This window comes from Molossus molossus, unplaced genomic scaffold (assembly GCF_014108415.1).
Source record: "Molossus molossus isolate mMolMol1 unplaced genomic scaffold, mMolMol1.p scaffold_m16_p_18, whole genome shotgun sequence".
Taxonomy (NCBI): domain Eukaryota; kingdom Metazoa; phylum Chordata; class Mammalia; order Chiroptera; family Molossidae; genus Molossus; species Molossus molossus.
Window position 1 is genome coordinate 48,573,171 of NW_023425353.1, and position 25,263 is coordinate 48,598,433.

General features: G+C 39.8%; 1 protein-coding gene across 1 annotated transcript in view; it reads right to left on the minus strand.

Annotated features, from left to right (window-relative positions):
* Window positions 1-25,263, minus strand: part of NEK10 (NIMA related kinase 10) — a 160,069-nt gene that overhangs the window by 77,314 nt on the left and 57,492 nt on the right. Inside the window, exon 23 of the mRNA XM_036266708.1 lies at window positions 14,923-14,998. Within this exon, the coding sequence (XP_036122601.1) occupies window positions 14,923-14,998 (76 nt within the window). The remainder of the gene's footprint in view (window positions 1-14,922; window positions 14,999-25,263) is intronic.

Sequence of the window (25,263 nt, forward strand, 5' to 3'; positions counted from 1 at the left end):
CCACTTACAGTGAGCACAACTACCTTTAGAGAAATAACAGAGTTACAGCCACAATGTTTCATCTAAGAGAAAAGAGTAAAGTAGTACACACAATTTAAAATGTATTTTCTTTTGCCCAAATGACCAAAAAAAATTTCTGTTTTTTTTTTTCATAGGTTATTCCTACATGATTTGGTCACGGAACATGTTTTTGCTGATAAAATAGAGCATAATTTACATATTTACCAAAAATAAGGGTGCATCTGGCAAAGACGAAAACATCTACAATTAAGTTATACTTCAATAAAAAATATCATGTTTATTTATTATTGCTGACCTAGTGTACAGCATGGTGACTATAGTTAGTAATAATGTATCATATACTTGAAATTTGCTAGGAGAGCACACTCTAAGTGTTCTCACCATATGAAAGGTTATTATGTGAAGTAATGGGAATGTTAATTACCTATCATTTCCCAATGTGTATACATATTAAAACATCATATTGTGTACCTCAAATGTATACAATTTTGAATTGTCAATAATACCTTAATAAGGCTAGAAAAAAATTTATGTGTGCTAGAAGTAGTATAGGTTTAGGTAGATGGCAAGGCACAATGCATACTTATTACAAATATTTTAATAAATAAGTAAACATAATTCATAATCAGCAGACTCTGACAGGGGGCTACAGTAAAATTTATACAAGTACCACCTCTGTTTTACAAAAGCCACAAATTCACAAATTGGTAGTGAAAACAAGGTAGCAGAAAGATGAGGAAGAAAGGGTGTTTAATGTAATTTTTTAAAGCCAAACTGTTTAGATTTTAAAATTGCATTAGTAGTTCCTCACTGATACATAAACAATGAAGTTGCTAATTGCTAATGTTTATTTATTCACTGAGATCAACAAAGAAAATATTGAACCTAGATGTTTTTCAGAATGTTCTAAAATATGAACATTAAATATGAATACTTAGTTCATAAATAAATCAACAATGTGATGATTTATATAAGTTGGGAGAGGACACTCTTTCCTTTAACTGTAACAAAGCGAATGCGAAGAGACGACATGGTAAAAGGCCCTGTGTGAGGACAAGCATGTCCCTTCTGCCAGGAGTCAGACTGCAGGCTTTGCTGGAAGTCTGACTGTTGCGCTCTCTCTGTCAGAGCATACACCAAAATTAGAACTATGCAGCAAACGTTGGGGTGATCTCTGCACCAGCATGGCATGCAAATGTGCAAAGCATTCCATATTTGGAAGACAGTACGATGACAGGCAAAAGGTACTATACAACTATACCCTAGTTAATGAAGCTGTTTCCCACAGGGGTAAAAGTTAACGGGTTGATACTGCTATAGATGTATGCTGGAGGTGAACGTTGAAGTAAATGGATGGCAGGTGACAGATGGCAGAAGCCAGGTTTCTCACTGTTGGAATGAAATGTTACAAATAAACCAGGAAACCAGTAGGGGGACTTGACAATGGGATAACAGATTAGAGTTGGAGAGAACAGTATGAACTCATGTTTAGCTTACTATTTTTTTTTTCTTTATTGATTTTAGAGAGAGAGGAAGGGAGAGGGAGAGAGAGATAGAAATATCTATGAGAGAGAACATCAATGGACCACCTTCTGCGTGCCCCCCACTGGGGATCAGGCCCACAACCTGGGCATGTGCCCAGACCGGGAATCGAAACAGCGACCTCTTGGTGCATGGGTTGACACTCAACCACTGAGCCACACCGGCCAGGCTAGCTTACTATTAATACAGTTGGTTACATATAAATTATTTACAGATGTGTGCATATGCACAGGTTAGTATGCACATATATCTCCTTTCTCCATCGGCTGAAAAGACCTAGAAAAAATGGTACCCCAGGAGCAATAAGTACCCTTAGCACAACAGCTTGGTTTGTAATATCATTCTCCAATAAAAAGAATCAAGACTCCTTGGAGAAATGACTGATTCTAGGACTGAGGGAAAGAAAAAAAAAAGTACTGAATGTGCTGGAGCATCTTGTAGTGCTGGGAAGTTCGTGTCTAAGATAGTGAGAGAACGGGAAAAATTATCCTTGAAAGGTGTCTCATTGGCAACATAATGATGTAGCATCTTAGAAGTGGCACCTGGAGACATCATAAAAACAACTTTTCCTCAGAAACTATGAGTCTGTCTCTATTTTGTTTCTTAGTTTATTTTGTTCATTAGATTTCAGGGGAGCGGGAGTTGAGGGCTGGGTGAGAAGGATGAAGGGATTAAGCAAAAATAAGAAACTCAGACCCAGACAACAGTATGGTGATTACCAGAGGGAAAGGGGGAGGGGGAGGGGGAAGAGGTTAAGAAGGATAAATGGTGGTGGAAGGAGACTTGACGTGGAGTGATGAACACACAATACAATATACAAATGATGTATTCTAGAACTGTATACCTGAACCCTACATAATTTTACTAACCAATGTCACCCCAATAAATTCAATAAATTTCAAAATTTTCCTCAACAAATGTTAGAAAATACTAATAAAAGAATTTTGAGGAGTCTGGGACATAGTGAAGACTAAATGTTTGGAGACAAGATTCTCTTATTGAAATAATCTACCCAACATTAGCTTCACTGAATAAAAATAGAAAAGGGATGTTTGCATCCCAATGCAATGTATTAATTCTCAGTCTATTAAAATGTACATTTAGTTCTCTGGTTCTGACGTTCATCTCCCTAGACTGCCTTAAAAACAAAGGAGAAAGAAAACCAACTTACCATTGTTAACTGAAAAAGAAACAAAAATGTAAATTTTAAAAGAACATAAACCATCTGTCAGAGAGTACAAGATCCACTATGTGCTCATTCAAGGAGGCAAAAGTCCATATGAATTAATGAGGATAACAAATATGACCTAACGTGACATAATTAAGTCTGTATGCCTATAACTACAGTTCATTTAGACGGAAAAGTAAATTATGCTGTATCTTGGAATGAGTCAGCTTAAAGCATCTAACAATATAGGATGGCCAAAACATACACATGCACAGTGTATGTGCACGTGTGTGTGTGTGTGTGTGTGTGTGTGTGCACGTGTGCCTGTCAGTGCATGTTTATGGTTGCTGACGGTGGGTAAAATGTTTCTGGGAAATGGTTCCAAAAAAATTACTATAGAGGGATGGGAGGTAATGAAAATTAAAGGGGATGCAGGAAGAAGGGAGAACTAGAAGGAGTAAGTGCCTGCGTGTATTTTCTAGGAAAGAATAAGCAATATGATATTCAGATACTCGGCGAGATGAGCAAGCTTAGTAAAAAGGACTCTAGGCAAAATGATGCATGTAGTTGCAAGACTCATACATGTTCTGATCTTTTCTATGAGGCCCTATTATTATAAGCACCCAAAGGCACTGATAGAATATGGTCAATCCCACTAAAGCCACAGAGGTTAAAGGGTATTCTGATCAGCCCAGTGGGTTCTCCACTATGGTGAGGGGAAGGGATTGAGCTGGAAGAGACAGAAAGGATGAGTCTCCACTAATGCGGTGGCGGCCAAGGAAATGGGGAGAAGAGGAACTCGCAGGACTGACTGCACATGAAAAGGAGGGGAAGGGAAGGGGAAGATCCCCTCATCTTTCAGGCTCCCAAGTTTCTGGCTGGGTGATAGTGGAGCAGGTGGGGGTGGAAACTAGATCCATTTGGAATTCACTGAGCCATGCCTGTGAGAGCCACAATTAGGGATATCCAATAGGCAATGCCCTTCTGGACGCTGACAGTCTCTTAAAGCTTTATCCTCACGGGTTCTGTAGCCAGCACCACAGAATTATTCTCAGCTCACAGATGCCTGCTGCCATTAGGCAGGTAATTAAAAAGATTTGATATCCAAACAGCTTTAAGTTTGTTCTAAACACAAAGTTCTTACAGAGAGAAAAGAAAATTAGATAACACCCAAGAGCCATGACTGAAGGATACTGGCCAAACCTTCATCACAAATTTTACAGTCTGCCTGGATTTAGGTTGCATCTAGGGTTGGCAGCCTTAGCCAGTGAAAATACAGAACGCCATTTAAATTTTAATTACTAAAAAAATGGCAATATCTGAGACATATTTATACTTAAAAAATTACATTTGGACACAAACTGAAAAGGCTCTGCTATTTGTTTGAAATTCCAATTTCATTGGGCATCTTGTATTTCATTCTAGTTACAATACTCTTTGTGTACTCTGTTAGTGCTCAGTCATCCTTCTTACAGAAAAGCACACAGAAAGCTCTTTAAGCATTATATATGGTTTTCTGCACTTACTTTAGAAAAAATAATGCTTGCAGTGTATTTATATGGGGCATTTGGGACATTTCCGTAAAACCATCACATTTCTCTATGTAGCATAAAGACAGGCATTGATGTATCCTAACACCAATGAAACCAGTGATTAGAAAGTTCTTTTACATATAAGCACTTTAAATATAAGAAGTTTAAATATGAACTTTGAAATATAAAATACATGAAATGTTAAGTCTAGCCCCAATTTTTACAATGACCATATATTACCTGTAAGCATTTTAGTTAGATAATAAATAAACTGGATTGTGATCCCTCAGAATAGCCTCATTAGTTCCATTGGTCGAGGTGGACCATGACTGGTTTCTAGACATCAAACCTTCCCAATGGGTCCCCTGTCTCCTGTGGATTAGGGAGATGTATGATCCAGACCCTTAAGTAACATTTTATGAACTAGAGTAGCAAGATACTCTTGTTGGAAGAGTTCTCAATACACTTTCCATGTACGAGTGATAGATGACTCTTAAAACTGAAACTGACCCACTATTTCATTGATTGATGCAAAACTTCTTTAAGCGAAATAAGAATTTTATATGGGAAAGCATTTTAACTAGAAAATGAAATGTCAAGTTACCTTCAATTTTCATCTCTTCACTAGGATCAGTGAACATCGCCCAGATGGCACAACTGATTCTAGATCATTTTATATGACACTGCAATTTATTAAGACTCTGTTCGTGAGATAATACATGTGCAAGTGCCATGAGACGTACTAAGTGCTATACAAATGCAAAGTGGCATTATTATCATTCTACAGAGAAATCTGTCACCTTTCATGGGGGTTGTGACAGTAAGTGGGTCAGATAAAAACCAGGCAGCATGGCAGACACAGCAGTGAGGATGGGACTGTCACATTCTTGAATCCTGAGGAGGTCTGAATGGACAACTATTTGACCCTGCCTATTCAAATCAAAGTCAAATAGGCCAAGAACTCTCACCACCGTTGGTGAAAAAAGTGTGTAGTGATAACAGTGCTGGGCTGTCTTTTCCAGCAGGTCCAGTTTGAGAAAAGTATGTGTGATCTCAAAATGCTGGTGCCGGCATACTCTCACCCTATCCCATGCGTGTCAATCTCCCTCCTGATCTTGGCAACCCTCAGCTAGCATGTCCACGCTTTTCATCCCCAAGCCATACCATCCTTTATCAAATAGATCAGGTTCTAACTTTTGGGTGAAACCTTCCCTTAGCAAGCCAGCAAACACAGACGGCCTGACACCGAGTTCTAAAAGCATGACATCCTGTATCGTTCCCTAGTCATATTTGCATTTATTCAACAAATATGTATTGACCACCTACTATGTGCCGAGCAGTGTTGTAGGTGTTGGGGACATAGTGAACAAAACACACCAAAAAAACCCTGGCATCGTGGAACTTACATTCTACTAAGGAAGACAACTGACATGTAACTAAGCAAATAAAAGCTAATATGAAGAAAATAGTTATTCAAAAGAAAAAGTATCTCATGAGTTACCATTTAACTGATCTGAGGCATCCAAGCTATTTTACCTTTGGAGGGTCTTGATAAGAAAAACACTCGTAAGGTTCCTGTTCTGGAGGCTAATTATTCTTTATTAAACTTCCCCCACTCAGCCCGCTGTGTGGTTCCTATCTCCCTACTGGGTCCAGACTGCTATACTTCATCCTGAGCAAATTTGGGGCTAAAGTGTCAACTGTAAGTGTTTAAAACAGATTATTTCTTTGTATCATAGCTCTTGACTTCTGCAGCCACTCAGGGCCTTGTGCTTATTTCTGACTGAACGACAGTGCTATTGTTTGGTTTACTGAATACGACCACAAATTCTGTTTAGCTCCTTCCTTCCACCTATAGGCAAGTGCACTTCTTGGCCCATCCCTTGACTTTGGGGCTGGCCTTAACTTAATGCTTTTATTAATTTTATTCCACAGTCAGTTCCTTTTTAAAAAAAAAAAATATTTTGTTACTGATTTTTAGAGAGAGAGAAAAGAAGAGGGAGAGAGGAGACATGTCAATACAAGAGTGAAACATCAATTGGTTGCCTCCTGCACGTATCCTTACTGGGGATCGAGCTTGCAACCTCCCAACCTGGGTATGCACCCCAACCAGGCATTAAACCGGCAACCTTTCAATTCCCAGGACCATGCCCAACCAACTAAACCACACTGGCCAGGGCTGGACTTAACTTCTTTTGACCAACAGAATGTGGTGGAGGGATGTTAAGTGCTGTCCAAGGCTAGCCTTTAAAGGGTCTTGCAGCTTCAACTTTTGCTTCAGCTCTTAGAATGCTGCTCCAACGGTCATGTAAACAAAGGGCTGCCTGAAGGAGACCTGAGGATCTCTAACCAAGTCCATACCCACTGCCAGATCCGTGAGGCCATCTCAGACCTCCCAGCAGGACCAATAATTCAGCTGAAGGCATGTACTCGAGTGAGCCCAGGGGAACCAGCAGAGGAAGTGCCTATCGAACCCACACAAACTATTGTTTTAAGTAACTGTACTTGGAAGTAGTTTGTTCTATAACAATAGATAACCAAAATATACATGGTCACAGCATCAAATAATTATCTTAATTTTTTGTTTGTTTGTTTGTTTGTTTTTTATCCTCACCCAAGGACATTTTTCCATTTTTTATTCAGATAGAGCAGGAAGGAGAGAGAGGAAGAGAGAGAAACATCGATGTGAAAGGGACACATCAAGTGGCCGCCACCCACACGACCCAACCAGGGACGGGGACAAACTGCAGCCAAGGTACATGCCCTTAGCGGGAACCGAACCTGGGTCTCTGTGGACCGCAGGCTGACGCTCTAACCGCTGAGCCAAACTGGCCAGGGCCTTAATTTTTTTATTAATTAATTTATTTTTATTACAGATGTTTCTCTCCCCCCACCCCAGACACCATCCTCACAATCCCATCCCGCTCCCCCAAGTTTTGTTGTCTATGTCCATTGGTTTCGCATACATACATATAAATTCTTTGGTTTATCTCATCCCTCCTCCCCAGCCCCCTCTTCTGAGGTTTGTCAGTCTGAACCGTACTCCTTTCTATGTCTCTGGGTCTATTTTGTTCATCAAATTATTTTGTTCATTATATTCCACAAATAAGTGAGATCATATGATATTTGTCTTTCTCTGATTGGTTTATTTCACTTAGCACAATACTCTACAGGTCCCTCCATGTTGTCTCAAAGGATAAGAGATCTTTCTTTCTTACAGCTGCATAGTATTCCATTGTGTACACGTAGCACAGCTTTTTTATCCACTCATCTATTGATGGACATTTGGGCTGTTTCCAGACCTTAGCTATTGTAAATAGTGCTGCTATGAACATAGGGGTACATATATTCTTTCTGATTGGTGTTTCAGGCTTCTTAGGGTATATTCCTAGAAGTGGGATCACTGGGTCAAATGGCAGTTCCATTTTTAATTTTTTGAGGTAACACCCATATTGTTTTCCATAGTGGCTGCACCAGTCTGCATTCCCACCAGCAGTGTACTAGAATCCCCTTTTCTCCACGCCCTCACCAGCACTTGTTGTATGATGATTTGTTAATGGCAGCCATTATCCTAATATTTCAAATTATTCAACAAATTAATTTGCATTAAATACATGAGGATATTTCTTTTCACCAGCCCACCATCCCCCTCAGGATAAAGTAGAACCTCTGACCATTCTGTAGTCCTTGTCACACCTCCGTCCAATAGGAAATGTGGAATATAATACATAAAGACTTGGATATCAACCATTTAAATTTTTTTTAAACTAGACAAGTAAATATGGAGGAAAAAATCCAATGTTTACAGACCCACATTTACTTGTAAAAACAAAGACTGAAAAGGTAAGGAAAGGACATCTAGGAAGTGGAGGCACGTGATTTGGAATCACCAGTTGATGGAGCAGCAGGGATTCCACCGCAAAATCAATCAGCAGACAGCTCCTTTTCGCTTTTGTGTGTGTGTGCTGCTGGGGAGTCAGAACAAACCAGACTCTGAAAAACCCATAATGCAGATGGCCTTATGCATTTATATTCAGACTTTTAATCTTGGCTAAGCCAAGTACTTAGCAATGCCAGAGACAAACAAAATAAAAACTAGACATATCCCGACTGCATGCGATAAAGTGTTCTTTTCCCCCCACCATACACTTCCTGTGATGTCAGTAAATCCAAAGACACTATAAAGTCAAAATCATATGAGACTATGAATGCTATTAACCTGGAGCTATTGTTTTTATCTTCTCTAGAAAGTCTATAACTTTTTATTTTTAATTCATAATATGTCTCTGGACATTATTAAGTCTGCATTTAATATTAAAGACCTGTCTAAAAATTTTTTAAGTGCTGAATGATAAGAAACCTGTGAAAATTAGAAAAAAACTTAAACAAGACTTTTTAGTTGAATAAAAGATAAAAGTAAAACTCTACAAATAATAAATGCGTATGCTAAATTCTTCCTGGAATGCATGCATTCTAGAGAACAGATCACAATGTCCCTGACACAGATATCAACCGCAGTGCAATATTTCAATTCCAATTCCAGTTCCGGACACATCCGCCCAGGCTACCAGTGACTTCCTAGTCAATCATCAGGCACCAGAACAGAGCAGTGAAGAACACACTCCTGGTGTCACGCTGTCGGGATTTGAATCCAAGCTCCTCCACCTCCTAGTGTGTGAAGTTGGGCAAGATCACGTAACCTCCATAAAGATTACTTAAGACAATCACACCTCTCTTAAAGGAGGTTGGAGAGCAAATGATTTAATGTGTCTAAAGTACGTAGAACAGTGCCTGACACTCAGTAAGCTCTTTACAGTGCTTGGTAAATAAAAATAAGTTCACAGACATTATGGGGTAGAGCATCATTAATATATTCTCTCTAGTAGTTTCTATTTAGCAGTTTCTATTTAAATCAAGAGACCATGTAACCTATTCCACTGAGTCATTAAGATGTATTTACAGTTCAATTTGTGCAATTAAATCCTGAGTTCACTCAAAATTCCCACCTACCTCACCTAAGCAGATAATGTAATAAAACAATTCTGTGTGTGTGTGTGTGTGTGTGTGTGTGTGTGTGTGTGTGTGTTTATAGAACCTTGGGAGGGGCCTGGGAGCTCAGGGGGTAATATTATCCAGGTTAATCTTATCCTGCTGGGCCACAGAAAAGCCATAAATAAAAGCAATTACAGGCCAAAGCATCCTTGCTTCCCACCTGTGCAAGGCACCGCTCTCCAAAGTCCTGTTCCTCTAGGTTCTCTGTCTTGCGTGCTAAGTTCATGTTCCTTCCCTGTCATACTCCTCAGCTGCTTGGGCCTGGCTGCTAGAAGAATCCTAGTCCCAGTGAGTAACCAAAGCAGCCATCCAGAGAACAAATACAGAGACAGGGAGAGAAAGGGGCTATAAATAAGCATAGCATAAGTAACTTTTCTCTACTGTGACTATTTCAAAAAGGAATTTAATTCTTAGACACAATACAGTCTGTACTTTCAAATGAGCACTATCCTTTCAGATGTTACACTGCCAGCAAGCAACTGCTGTCACCTAGTGAGTGCTTACCATATGCCGGGCTCTTCCATGCACTTGACCTGCACACCTCAATTAATCTCCCAACTGTTCTAGAACGTGGGTACGATTAATGCCCCTAGATTACAGATGAGAAAACCGAGGCCCAGAGAAGGTCAATCATTTACAACTCTCAGCAGCAGACCGAGGTGTTCAACCCAGACCCTCTGACTTCAGAACCTGTGTTCTCAATATGACCCCACCAACCTGCCTGTCAATATTATGTTCTTTTTCCAATTATGCTCTTACTTTTGAAAATTCCTCTCTAGCAATTATCCTCGGGGCCAATTTATTGGTCACAGAAGAATACTTGTCTCAATAATTCATAATCACTCCATGTTTTATTTTTAAATATGATAACATCTTGTTATTAAAAATGTGATCCCATTATTCACTGTTCTAGTAACTATCTATGGAAGATAGAAGTAAATAAGAAAAAAGTAAAAATAAAACAGACCCTGGCACCAAGGTCCTGACGGTCTCAAACTGCAAACATTTATTCCAGGCTCGCAGAGGCAAATGTCAGAAAAGTTCAAAGATATGCTAGTTCTTCAGAGCCCGATAAAAATGCGCATTGATTTTTAATCATATTAGAGAACATGATATATTGTAAGATATATGTACGAATATTATTGAGCCACAAAGATATGCTGCTATTTGCAACAGCATGGATGAACCTGGAGGACATTACTCCCAAATGAAATAAGCAAGACAGAGAACGACCCAATAAAAAGGTGATTTCATAGAAACAGTGGTGCCAGGGGCTGGAAGAAGGGAACATGGGGTGACAAAGGTCAAAGGGTACACATCTTCAATTATAAGAACAAGTTCTCAGGATCTAATGTACAACATGACTACAGTTACTCGTGTGATACTATACTGTATACTTGAAACTTGCTGAGGACAGATCTCAAGCATTCTCACGACGACAACAGAGTAACTATGAGGAGTGATGTGCTAACTGTCCCGACCCAGCCCATCGTCATTCTGTGCATTTGCAGTATATACAATTATGTTTCCATTTTTCCCAATTACTCCTCAATAAAGATTTCTTAAAAGGCATTTTCATACAAAGAAACGAAAAACAAAAACAGGATGCCTTCACTTCAAAATTAAAAATATGTGTTAGGATTCTGTCTGCCTGCTACTCTGGGCTGCAGGGAAACAACGGTGAGCAAACAGACAGCAGCCCTGCGGTCCCGGAGTTGGTGCTGTGGCGGGAGGGACCCGGGTCAACCGATTAGAATACCACCTCATGCCAGGTGGCGGCCAGAGCTATGGGAAAGTAAAGCAAGGTCAAAGGATAGAATCTGAAGGGGGTTGCTACCGGGGGCAGGCGACCAGGACAAGCTCTCTGTGGCAGCGACATTTCCGCAGAGACCAGAGGGAAGTAAGCAAGTCAATCTGTCCCCAAGTCGGAGCGACTTGGAGATCCAAAGGAACAGCAGAGGGGGACCGTGGTAGAGGATAACAAATGTGTCACCGTGTAAAGGAGCAATTTCCTTTATAATATATGATTTCAGGTACTGTTCATAATTGTGCAAGTATTGGACCATTCATAAAGCAAATATTTCTTATGCATCTATAAAATACAAGATTCTGGGCTCCTGCTGGGGACAGTGATGAACAAAATCATGGTGGCCTATCACAAAACAAAGAAAACTTCAACTTTGTGAAGGAAAAGGGCATAAAGTGTATAAACCAGGAGAAGTGAGCCCTGCGGTGGTGGGCAGGGAGGTGGGGGGACGGGCAAAGGCCCTGTGGTCAGAGGGAATAGAGATGCGACAGCTGGGAACTGCTGGAGTCAAGTGAGGGCTGAGGTAAGACGGGATGACCAGGCAGAGGCCAGAGCACGCGGGGGTGTCTGCTTGTAGCCACACTGAGGACTTGGTCTTTAAATTGGGAGCAACTGCAAACTACTGAAGGCCATTTAAGTTTCAAAGTTCTGAGTATGTTACATCTTTCTTAAGAACTTACGAGGTACAGCCAACAGCTGGGCATGCTTCACTTTGTCCCTGCTTGTCTGGCTTTACCGACAGGGTTCTTTTGATCCATCCAATGCAAACTTCGCCAGCTTTTCTTTCAGTTATCTAATGTCATAACATGAATGGGATTGCACTGGGCTGTACAGTCTCAAAGAGTTCCCATTCCAGGATCAGGGACAGTTTTCCACTTTCATTAGATCATTCTTGCTTATTAGTCAGAAAGCCCAAATACATGTTCTCTAAAGAGCTAGCCTAAAATGTTTACCAGAGCTCAGACTCTAAAATCTGCTCTGAAAATGCAACTGAACATAGTTTGCAGCTTTGGACTCTGGAATCGGAATAGGACATTGAGATGTAAATGAAACCAAGGACCACATTTGGAAATTATTTTCCATGAGAAGAATAACAAAGACCTGCCTAATACGGAATCAAGTCAGATGAAGACAAGGAGATTCTATTGACCTTCTGTTCTGACACAACCAGTCCAGTGCCCACACACCACTCATGGAGCAGCTGAGATACAGAATAAAGAATACTCTGAGGTTCTCCCTTCAAGAGTGATAAAGAGAACTTTCTTCCATTAAATAAGTTTATATCTGAAGACGCAAAGGTAAAAGAAAATATCAAAATGGCATGGGAACGGCAAACTCATCACACTGTGGGGACTCTGGAGGGAAGGGATATGCATCCCAGGCACATTCATAGGCTCAGAGAAGCGCAGAAGATCATCACACAGAGATTACAGAACTCGGAAGGAAATACGCTGGGGATGGCTAAAGGGGCAATTCAAGAAAAAGGCATGAAAGTGTAAGACTCATATCGGGGATTATGAAAGATACCTATCTGTTTTATTTTTGTCCAATTTACAAACTCAGAGAAAATTAAAAAACAACTGGACATGTCAAATGACTTATTAGGAAACATCTTAAATGTGGAACAAATAGAACTTCAGAGGTTATAACAGCGGACAGTGTCGGGACCCTGGCCAGGTCCCCTGCTACTGAACATTTGCAGGGCAAGTCCCTGGTACCACACTGTAAGCAATGTCCCTGAGTCCCCACCTGAGGGCTTTCTCTCAGCCCACCCCCGGCAGGCCACAAGTGCCTAGGACTGCTCCCCTCAGGGCAGCCCTCAGCCACAGACTAGTATTCCCACTCACCAATGGGAAAAGCACTCTACCCTTTCAGTGGGCACATGGGACAACTCTGCGACATCTATGCTATCCCCCGGACAACAATCCAGGATTCTGACTGTTAACATTCCCTGTACTGGCTACTTTCCCTTCTCTGCCTCATTTCCCCACCCTCCTACCAGCGTTTCTTAGGACCACCTCCCAAATAAACTATTTCACTTGAATCCTTATCTTCTGAGTACCCCAAAATAAGAAAGTAAGAGAATAACAGTTAGGGCTGAGTTTTTTTTTACTCCATGCTCAGTCGGAGACATCAAAAACTAGGCGGAAAGATGGTTTATGAGCTAAGTCCATGGTGAAACCCATCATACAATGGGGCATTTCTGTCAACTAGGAGATGGGAGACGGAGAAAGGAGTAAAAATAATTTTTAAAGCAATTTTAAAAAAACAAAAAGCTTGGTATAAAGATTAATGGTAATAAGATACACTGTATATGTTAATAAAACAAGTGTGATATACCTAAAGGGAATACCAGATTAGCTATATTAGCAGGTTCACCTTTCCTAGCTGTTCAGTTAATTTAAAAATTAAAGGTAAATGTGACTCTGTCTTTGGGCTAAAGCAAAATACTTGTCATGGTTTAGATTTCTTCCTACATACTCTACAGATTCCCCCCCAACAAACACACACACAGTTATTATATTAATAATTCTAAAATTGAGAAGAAATCTGTTTATACCAAGTATGACCAACTGAAATTTGAGTATGTATTTTATTTGTTCTATAAATTTAATTTACAATCAAATAAGTTCAGGAATATATGATTACTAAACACTTTTATAATTAAACTTTTATTATTTCTGAAAAAGAATGCAAAGTAAAAAAAAAAAAAAGAAAATTATTCATCCAGAAGAAGCAATGGGTGGATGAGCCTTGTTGTTAGATAAACTTATAGTTTTCAAGGTAATATATTAGCCTGGCCACCAACCTGTGTATCTTCTCTCTAAACTAGTTTCAAGAACAAAGAGGCAAGGAATTTCTAGTAAAATAAGTAAAAATTCACCCTCCCAAGATATTATTCTGAACATTTTGTATGAAAGGAGTTTGTGAAATGATGCTGTTATTTGCAGATAATATCCATTCTCCCTTGAGAAGATTTGTTCTGAATTCCACCCCCAGGACAATTGCATAAGAATACACTAGATTTAAAAAGAAGTGTCTTGATTGCTTGACCTGATGAATAATATTCCAGAATATTTCCTTCAAATTTGTTATGTCTACCGACTACCACATGTGTTTACTAATTTCAACAGATTCAGACAAATTATATGTGATTAGCAAAAGAAGATTCTCACTTCAAAATAATTAATAGATTGCAAATAAATCTTCAAAGTATGCTAAAGTAGCTACATGTGTTTCAATTCATCAAAATATAAACACTCATTTACCCAAGAAACAACCAGCCTTGTAAATATATGTCTAAGTACATATGTCATCATTTATTCATTCATTCACACAATAAATTTATTAAGCACCTATTATTTGCCAGATGCTGGAAATTAGGACATAAAAAAACCCTTCCCCTGACCTTGAATGCTTATAGGCAAAAAATGAGAAAAAGAATCACAGATGTAAAAAAATGTTCCAAGTGGCATGCTGGGTAATGAGTCTACTAGCTCATCTGCACATTCAACAGCTATTGCACACCCACTATGTGCCAAGGATCATTTCACTTTCTAAGTAATAAAAGTACTCCCTACAAGGGACAGAGGAATGATAATTTGTTATTGTTGTTGTTATTTTAAACACACACACAATGATGTATAATTCTATAATGTGTATTACTTGGGCAATTGGGAAAAAATTAACTAAGTAAGTTTCTTTTGCTAAATTTGTCTTTCGTTTGTGAGCCAAGAAAAGAAATGAAGGCCAAGCTAGTTAAGTATGATGTTTGAGAGCTATGAAATAATTGTGCTTACCAGGAATACAGGATTGTTCCAACAACTGATGTGAGTTTACTGTTTTCTTGCTTTTGCTTTGCCAGGCCAAAGTCAGCTACAATTCACACACACAAAAAAACAATGTTAGTATTTTTCCCCAGAATTAGCATCTTTCCTTAGGTTTCGAGGTTATGTACGAGAGCTATTACAGTTTACAACAGGAAGCTTTGCTTTTTGTTAACCTCCCGCAGAATGCCCTGTGTGTCAGTCTCCCACACCACTGCCGGCCTTGATGAATGGCACACGGATCACAGTCCATTATGCTATGTATTCTGACATGAGATTTGTCATTAAAAAAACTAAAGTCTTGCTCTCTAAACATATGACAAACTACTAAATGAACTTCTGATTTCACATTTAAATGATCTTTTATCACTTCGAATTAATAGAATGAATCTACTATTTTGGCATATGGCAGTCATGATCGCACCTGGCCAAAAAATAACTGAAAATCAAAGATAGGGTACATGAATGACTAATCACCATGAACATCTGAAAACCGGAAGTTAAATGGCATTTATTGGTTCTAAATCACAGTAAATATGATGTGCAAAATCATCTAAAAATATTTATACGTCAACAAATAATTTGGATTTTTAATTTAGAACACCAAATATTTATATTTAATATTAGACCTAGCTGAACTTTGCAAATCACCTACAGATTCTTTTTTCTTTTTAAACCACTCAACAACCCTGGTCAAGGTGGTAAAAGTGCAGTCTTCATATCCTCATACAGATTTACCAACATTTCAAGAGATTTACTTACCAGGATTACACCGAAACACAGCACTGAACTAGAACAAGAATTCAAGTTGCTATGCTAATAAGGTTTGATGTTCACAACATCACTTTGTGAAGTGCACCAAATGCTTATGGAATTTCACTGCAACAGAGTATTTGATTCTTTATCTGTGTCGTTCAAATTGAAAATATTCCAAGTAGTTTGACTTCAAATAATAAAAATTCCCATTATTGCCCTGGCCCGTTTGGCTCAGCGGTTAGAGCGTCGGCCTGCGGTCTGGAGAGACCCGGGTTCGGTTCCCGCTAAGGGCACGTACTTCGGTTGCAGTTTGTCCCCAGCCCTGGTTGGTCGTGTGGGTGGCAACCACTCGATGTGTCCCTTCACGTCGATGCTTCTCTCTCTCTCTCCCTTCCTCTCTCTCCCTCCCACTCTATCTGTACAAAAAATGGAAAAATACCCTCGGGTGAGGATAAAAAATAAAAAAAAATTCCCATTATTAATAACCATACCCATTTACTAAACAACAGCCTTGAACTAGTACAAATTTAGCTGCTTCCATGAGTTGCCGAAAAATAGGTGTTATTACAGTTAATGAGGACTCTGGAATTAGACAGCCTCACATCCTGGCTCCATCATGTGCTACCAGAGTAATCCTGGGCAAGTTATTTAATCTTCCTTTACAGTAGTTTATTTGTAAAAGAAAGATTATAATAGTGTAGTATAACAACAAAATTTGAATAAGTTAAAATATGTAAATGTAGTATAATATAGTATTGGACAACTGATGTGTATCATTATTTAATTGTTATACTGTTTTGTAGATAAGGAAACTGAGGTTCAAAAAGATTGAGTAACTTGCCCAAAGTCTCAAAAGGAGAAATTAACAGTCCAATGTGAAGCTGGGGTTGCTTGACACTAAGCCCAATTCCTTATCAAACACAATACTTCCAGACCAAAAAATCAGGCCCAGATCATCTCAGTCACAAATACAACCAACACTTAAGGAATTAATACCAATCTGCACTTATAAACTTAAAACTCTACAAAGACTTCTGATGAACACAAAGACACGAGGCTAAAGTTCTAACAGATATATAAAACTGTACATGACCTAGGTTTTCAGAAAGGCCTTTATGACCACACTATAAAAAATGTGCCCCCTTCAATACCCTTCTACAACATGTGATTAATTCTTAATGGCTTTAATTATCTTAAATAATTTTTATTTATGTAAGATTCATTTATATGTTTAGGCTCTGTCATTCTTAACTATATTCAAGACCTCAGAGAGGAAGGACTTTATGTCTTTTATCACTATAGAATAACAGATATCTTTTGATACATACATAGATATGTATGCATATAGATGTGTCTATCAATGCATCATCTACTTATCTATTTAACTATGCATCTAACAAACGAGTGCTTTCTGAATTCTAGGTAACTTTATGGTAAAAACACATCATTTCAGTCTCGGACATCATTTTTTCAGTGTGAGATTTGTTTCTGGATACTATTACTTGGAATAATGGAACTTTACACATGTAGTTGTAATATTAAGTAGAATGCTAAGGGTCAGATCCTTATTTGCTTCAATATTTGCTCATTTTATATGACCTCTTGGCAATATAAAGAAACTGGTGGACCTGAGAAAAAATATTCTTGCTTTCTTAATAACATGAAGGCAATATATAGACTGAGAGAAATCCCAGAAATTTCGTGGCTACACTGCCCACTACAGATGCTATGAGGGTCTGTAACACATGTGACTCGATGCTCTGTAGTCTTTTAAGAGCACTCAAAGTTCTATGTCAGCCCAAACTCAAACAGACGCTGCATTTGGTTAATAGCAAGTAAACCCCAGAACAGGTTCAAGGCAAGTTAGGGCAAGGGACCTACAAAAGCCATAAGTAGAGTCTTTATATACATATTTGACCAGGAGATTTTACAGGTACATGAGATGATATGCATATAAGGACTCTGATTTACCAAAAAAGTATAATGTTAATTCATTTTCCTATAATGACAAATATTTCTCAGCAGTAATTGAGCCAACCAATAACAATTAAAATCCTCTAGTTCTCTAGAAACAATGGCATAAAAGACTGGTCTGATTTGATTCCTCAAGTTTTGGTGGCATTCAGAAAATTAAAATCTTTCATACCTTTGGGTTACACTGTTTGCTGAAGTGACACTGGGAACAACTTGCATCTTCCACTTTGGGTACGAATTACTACCTTAATTGTTTATTCCTCTAATATTAAGCACTCTTCCAGAGCAATCTTGGCTATTATATGGAGAACTCTCACTCTCTGATTATTACTATTTGTAACTGGCTTCTGAATATTTCCACCTGGATGTGTTTAGTTTCTTAGCTCATCACTTCATTCACTTATTCATTCATTCTTCTATCCATTCACTTATTACGTGTCCTCAGAGGAACAGAGTCAAGGACATCAGTACCCCTCACCTCAATAAAGAGATGGCAATAAACCAGTGCCCTATGTGCTACGAGAAAAGGAGCCCAGAAACAGAACGTATCAGATGTGGACATCAAAGATGCCACCTGGAGGAATGGAGTAGCAGGAGTGAGGATGGGCACTCCAGGGAGAGAGAGTGACATGTTCGAAGTCACAGAGGTACACAACCACAACCTGGTCTGGTCAGGAAAGAGCAATCTGTCCTATGAGACCAGAGCAAAGGGCTAGAAAAAGATCATAAAGAAGGGCCTTGGGTGTCCTAAAGAATCTAAACTTTATCTCAAATGTCATAGGGAGATACTTGAAGGGTTTTAATCAGGAAAAGGATATAATCAGGTTTCTAATTCTGTCCAGTCCCTTATACCTTAAAGCGCCTCATCCTATTCTCTGCCAATGGAGTCGCGATCTTCACAAAACTCAGACTCTTTCTCGACTGTCCTCACACTCCAATTAACTGGCCACCAAATCTTTTCAATTCTGGGTGACAAATAACTGCTGAATCTCGTCCTTCCACCCTATCCTCTTCTGCTTCCATGAATAAGACCCACGTCATGTCTCCCCTGGACAACTGCGAGAGTCTCTGGAGCAAACACTGTGGGCCAGCTCTCCAAAAGCCAGGGGCTACCCCCACCTGCCTTTCTCGTCTCCAACTACAGAGACCGGATGCTCACCTGGGCAGTCTCCCTTACAGCTGGGGGTGGTCACATGACTTGGCTTCAGCCAACATAATGCAAGAAGCCTAATAGGGACCTACTGGGAAAGATTTTCTTTAATGATAAAAGGAGGCAGGCATTTGAAGACATTTTTTTTTTTTTTACCCTAGCTTCTTGTCTTTGAATAATGATGCCTGGAATTCTGGCTAATCTGCTGAGGATAACGGAGAAAAAGGATGGAAAAACCTATTGTGGCTGAGCTCTTTGAACCGCTGAACCAGACCCCTTGTTATGAGATAACTACAAGGGCTCAAGGAATAAGCCACTGGTAGCCTGGCGTTTGCACCCAAACACATCCTAACTGATACATCTCAACTGGGGGTAGGAGGGTCTGTCTCCAGTCTTTCCTCCTGGTGCCCTCTTAAATGCCGTTACAATTATTCTTTACATCCCAAATCTGAATGCATAACTCCCAGTCTGAAATCTCTAAAGATACTTTTCTGGCCAAAGATCAATGTCCAACCCCCTCACCCACCGAAGGTTCTATTATCTTGACTCAGGAGTATCTTGCTTGTCCCTAGGGACACTATACTGCGTCAGGTCTGTGAGCCTTCATATGTGCTCTATTGCCTGCCTGAAATGCACTAACTTCCCTGTTCCACTCCTTACCCGGAGGCCCTGCAGGAGGAATTAGTCACATCTTCTCCTGTGTATGACAGTTGTGGAAGACTCTATAACTGTTCATCCATATTCTTTCTGGGGGAAGAACATATCCTCACTCTTTTAAACTCTCCTTGCATTGACCAATGAAATCTGAGCCGAAGTAATACATGATACTTTGAGGCAGAAGTTCTAAGAGCCGAAGCCTGGTTCACATGCTGTGATGTGACGTGGAAGCAGGTGCGGCGCTCAGCCAGCCTGGGTCTGTGAGCACAGCTCCCCTACTGACCCATGGCGCACATGTAGTCTGAGCAAGGTAGAAATCTCAGTGTTGTAAGCCAGAGTGGACACGCTTTTTCTGTAAAGGGCCAGATGATAAATATTTAAGCTTTGTGGGCCACACATGGTCTTTGCCACATATTCGTCTCCTTTTTTTAACAACCACCTAAAATGTAAAAAACATTCTTTGCTCCCAGAACATACAAAAACAGGCCACAGATGGATTTGTCCCACAGGCTGTAGCTTGCTGCTGTTTTAAGCTGCTGAGACCTTCGGGTTGCTTGTTACTGCAGCATAACATGGCTTATCCTGACTAATTTAATAGTGTTTTTGCACAGACAACATTCTAGCCTTGATCACCCTGTTATACAACTATAAGCTCCTTGAAGACAGAGACCATGTCTGCCGTGCTAGTCTTGCTCAATGCGGGATGGGGCAGCTCAGAAAATAACTGCTGAGTAAAAAACTGAAAGTCTTCGCCATAAGACTGTGAGCTCAGGAGACAGAGCCCACACCTTTCATCTTATATCCACTCCCACACACCTGGCATTGCATGGCATTTGATGAGCATTCGAGCCTTTGATAAATATCAAATTGAATCAAGCACACCCAGTAGCAACGCCAAATATCACTTGAGAAACATCTAGAAAAATGCACAGCCTGTCTTGTTGCAGAATGAACATGTGACCTCTTAAGCCATGCACCAAAGCCCTGTCTAAAATCTATTGCCTACAGTCGAATGAGTCTTTCCATTTTCTTTCTTTTTTATTTGGGAGCAGGGGAGGAAAGGGGGCGCGTAAGGTGTATGTTAAAATGGAGGTATCTGTAAAAGCCAAGATGTGAAATGCTGGGTCGGAAGGGAAGTTCATTTCCGCAGATGCCTTCCTTCAGAGCCATTCTGCACTGGGATGGCACGGTGTGGATCGCACTTGGCAGGTGGCACCATGTGGAGCCAGCTCTGACCATGCTGAGCCCAATGTGCCAGTGAGTCGGGGTCTGTGTCGCCTTCAAGGCTGCCAATAAATGCAGCGACAAGATCTGGACATGTTTCATGGCACACTGATTAAAAGAAGACTTAAAAAATACAGTCTCCTACCCTGGCCAGGTGGCTCAGTTAGTTGGAGCATCAACCCATACACCAAAAGTTTGCAGGTTCGATCTCCAGTCAGGGCGCATGTGGGAGGCAACCGTTCAATGTTTTGCTCTCATGTTGATGTTTCTCTCTCTCTCTCTCAAATCAATAAACATATCCTCAGGTGAGGATTAAAACAAATAAACAAAAAAAGATACAGTCTCCTAAGTGGAAATATATTTAAACATTAAAATGAGATACCAATTTTTTTAACTATGCACACCTAAATATGCTGGTATCTGTTACCTTATGAAGGCAAAGTCCAGCCAGCACGCTTACTAGAAATAACTGCAAACCAACCTTAACCTTAAAACATCTAATTCACCTGCAGTGAGAAAAAACAGAAGAAGAGGGAAATTTCAATTTTTCTAAAGCTTTTTCTCTGGTCACATTTTCAATGCATTTCGTCTCACGCATCTTAAACATCACTTGGCAATTCTGTGCTTCTTTTCTGGGAGTAAATAAACCTTCTAGCACAGAAAAGAAAAAAATAAAATATAACAAGGCTGCCCCTTAGTGGTGACATGCTTACACACACGCGCGCACGCACACACATGCACACACACACACCCAACAAACTATTTTTATAGGCTCTAAGAATTGCAGCTTTATTTAAAACGCCCCAAATGGGAGTTTTGTACATTTGGCTTTATATTAATGCTTTAAGATTTTAATTTAACTGTAACTTCTCTTAAAAATAAGTCTCTAGCCCTGGCCGGGTTGGCTCAGCGGTTGGAGCGTCAGCCTGCGGTACAGAGAGACCCGGGTTCGGTTCCCGCTAAGGGCACGTACCTCGGTTGCAGTTTGTCCCTGGCCCTGGTTGGTCGTGTGGGTGGCAGCCACTCCATGTGTCCCTTCGCATCGATGTTTCTCTCTCTCTCTCTTCCTCTCTCTCCCTCCCGCTCTATCTGAACAAAAAATGGAAAAATGTCCTCGGGTGAGGATAAAAAAAAAGTCTCTAATGTCCATATTCATATCAACATATTTCATCACTTTTCCTTATTTAAAATATTTTTAAATAGTGATGTCAAATCTCTGTGAATTACCTTTGAAGTCATAAAATTATTTTATACTCATTTAAAATAGCGGTAGCACATCAATGCCTTGTCCATACCACTGCTTTAGAGAACTGGACGAGGAGAGGGTTCTGCTCTGAGATTTATCACTGCTTCTTTATTTGAAACTACAAAAACACTGCCTCACTCAAGTAAGCTAAAAAGTCAAGACAATTGAAAATAAATGTTAAATGAATAACTCCTAAGTATAAGTCTAATAAATATTAATAAGAATAAGGTTGAGCAGAATGGCAGTGAGAGGCAGAAGAGAGAAAAACAAAAGTTTATTCTTGCAATAAAATAAGTTAAAATAACTTTTTCTAGGGAATCCTTTACAAATACCAGTATAAATAAAAGTGTATGTTTTTATTAAAATTAGAGCGTAAACATGAACGTGGTACGTTGTGTAACGTCTAACGTGCGGACATAACAATGTAACTGGCCTGCCTGTTCTGAGTTAAAGGTGGTTGACTCTATGTGTTTATCTCCTCCAGCTCTCAAAACACTTGGTTATAATGAAGACAAAGAAACTCTCTTTGAAAAGTTTCTCCCACACCAGGGCAATGAGAACGGGTAGGAGACAACAGAGGATGAGAGTTTTTTTGGAAGCTGGGAAGAAGATGGAGGATGGTACAGAGCGGGAGTCCCAACCCCTGTGGCTGAGAACCCCAAGGGCACAGGGAGCCCATTCCCTGCAGAGCGCAGGGTGCCACGCAGGAGAGCGCAGTCAAAAGCTCGAAACATGGCCTTTAGAGTGTCTCAGGTCCCTTCCCACACCCGCACAGGGAAGTACCAGTGAACAAGGTCTCTCTCTCACTAGCAGAGAAATAGGTTTATTTCCCAAAGAAAATGAATGAGAAAGAAACCAACCAGAGTGGGGCTGAACTCACAGGAATTCGGTGCAAATCAACTGAGCACAGGTCCCTTAGCCCCTTCGTCCAGGTCACTCCCAAAACGACAGCAGAGAGAGGGACACTATCTCAGGCAGATGTGAGAGGTGCACTAACATCTGGAAGAGTTTAAGCAATGACTTTGGGGTCTTCAAAGGAAACGCTTCTTTGTGACCTAATGAAGTCTACCATATAACAGCCTTGACCGGGACCAGCTGCCAACAGCCCTCTTTAGTGTCTTCCTTGTATCTACTAAGGAGCAGTCCAGAATCCACAGATACTTGAGGAAATTCTCCAACAGAAAATAGTGATCAAACTAAATAGAAAAAATATATACATATAGAAAAGATAGGCCTAGAAGATGTACAAACAATGCAGGGTGTTGGAAGAAAAGTAAAGTCTATATTATCCTTAACAAAACAGGATTCCATGAACATGAAATAAAAAAGAAGAAGAAAGTTCAAGGAATTAAAAATATGATAAAACTAGCCCTGGCATGTTTGGCTCAGCAGTCAGAGCATTGGCCTGAGGACCAGAGAGTCTCGGGTTCAATTCCGGTCAAGGGCACGTACCTAGGTTGTGGTTTGATCCCAGACCTTGGTTCAGGTCGTGCAAGGCACAACCAATTGATGTGTCTCTCTCACATCAATGTTTCTGTCTCTCTCCTTCTCCCTTTCTATCTGAAAATCAATGGAAAAATATCCTCAGGTGAGGATTTAAAAATTATTTATATATATATATATATATACACACATACATATACATAAATATACATATATATTTAATATATGTATACGATAAAACTAAACATTCCATAGAAGCACTCGAAAATAAAGTTGTACAAATAATTCTAAAGTAGAACAAAGAATTGAAAACTGAGAATTATTTTAAAAATTAAGAGACCATTTAATATAAAGATCTAAGACTAAAAGCATTTCTTGAAGGGGACACAGAGAAAGCTGAGGGAGAGGAGTTGTGAGAAAATCATGCAGGAACATTTTCCAGGACTGAGGTTTGAAGTCTCCAGACTGAAAAGCACGCCTAATTCCAGACAGGCCGAGTGAGAGAGACCCATCCACAGCAGAGGATAAAGGAAACAAAGTTTCCGAAGACATCAAGCAGCTCGTGGATGGAGCGCTGGTTTCGGGGCAGCAGAGCTGGGCGCTGGAAGACGGGATTGGCGCCCTCAAACCTAGAAGGGTGACGACTTTCCTCTGAGAACGCTACACCCGGCCCAGAAAGCATGACAGTCCCATAAAAATGCATGGTGACATGCGAGCTTCCAGAAACTATACCTTCCGGAGGACTGTTTCTTAAGAAAGTACTGGAAGGTACACTTCAGCAAAGCAGGGGAGTTAGAGAAGAGAAAGGCACGGAATGTAAGAAACAGAGACTCCAACCAGAAGAGGAGCAAGTGACAAGCCTGTGGCTGGTGTAGCCGACTACATCCCAGTCCAACCATTACAGGAACGGCTGTCCAGGAAAACAAAATTGAGGGGAAAATGTCAGGTTTGGCCATGTATAAATAGTGCAGACAGTGCTTCCATAATGCTTTTGCAAGATTTAAAAAGAAGAAATAATAGGTATTATATTTTTAAAAGGCAATTATTAAGTCCAAGAAAAACAAAAGGTCTAAGAGAAAGGAAAAATAATCAGCACTGCACGATTATTACACAGTAATAATAATATAAACACTGAATATTTATTCAACCCCAAAGTGTGCTATAAATATATTGGCAGGATGGTAGATGGGGAAGAAGAGGAAATAAAAAACCGAAATCCTCAACTGTCACAGTGGAAAGTCAAACACCAAAAATCAAACTAAAAAGAAAAATGGTTGTTTGAGGACCACAGAACCGGGAGTTGCAGAGGGCTATGTTTTTCTTTATTAGCCTTTTAGCACTCTTTTATTTTGTAAACTACTTTGCTGTGTAGTACCGATTAAAGAAAACAAATATTAAAATAAATTTAGAAAATAAAGAAACCAGGCTTCTACAATAATAGATTAGCCTTGGTGTAGTTAAATGTTACCAATGAACATGATTGTAGCTAAATTTGGGGAGAAAATAAAAGGCAGGTTTAGCTATCATTCAGGAAATGTGGCCTAAATAGTCATCTAAGAAGAATTAAACAAATTTTTTCTTGTATATATCATATACCCTACATCTTTTATACAGTTATTTAATAGTATTTATACAGTCGTCCCTCGCCTCTTTGCGCTTCGACTTCCACGGCTTCATTCTATCACGGTGTTTTCAAATATATTCATCAAAAAGTTGATGGAGACAGTGACAATGATACAGCGCGCGCTCGGTTGTCTGAGTCAATTATACACCCCTGTATTACAATTACAATTAAAATCACTGTACGTATAGACTGTAGGCCTATGTATTCGAGCACCCCAGGAATCCTTCAATGCCAGGTACA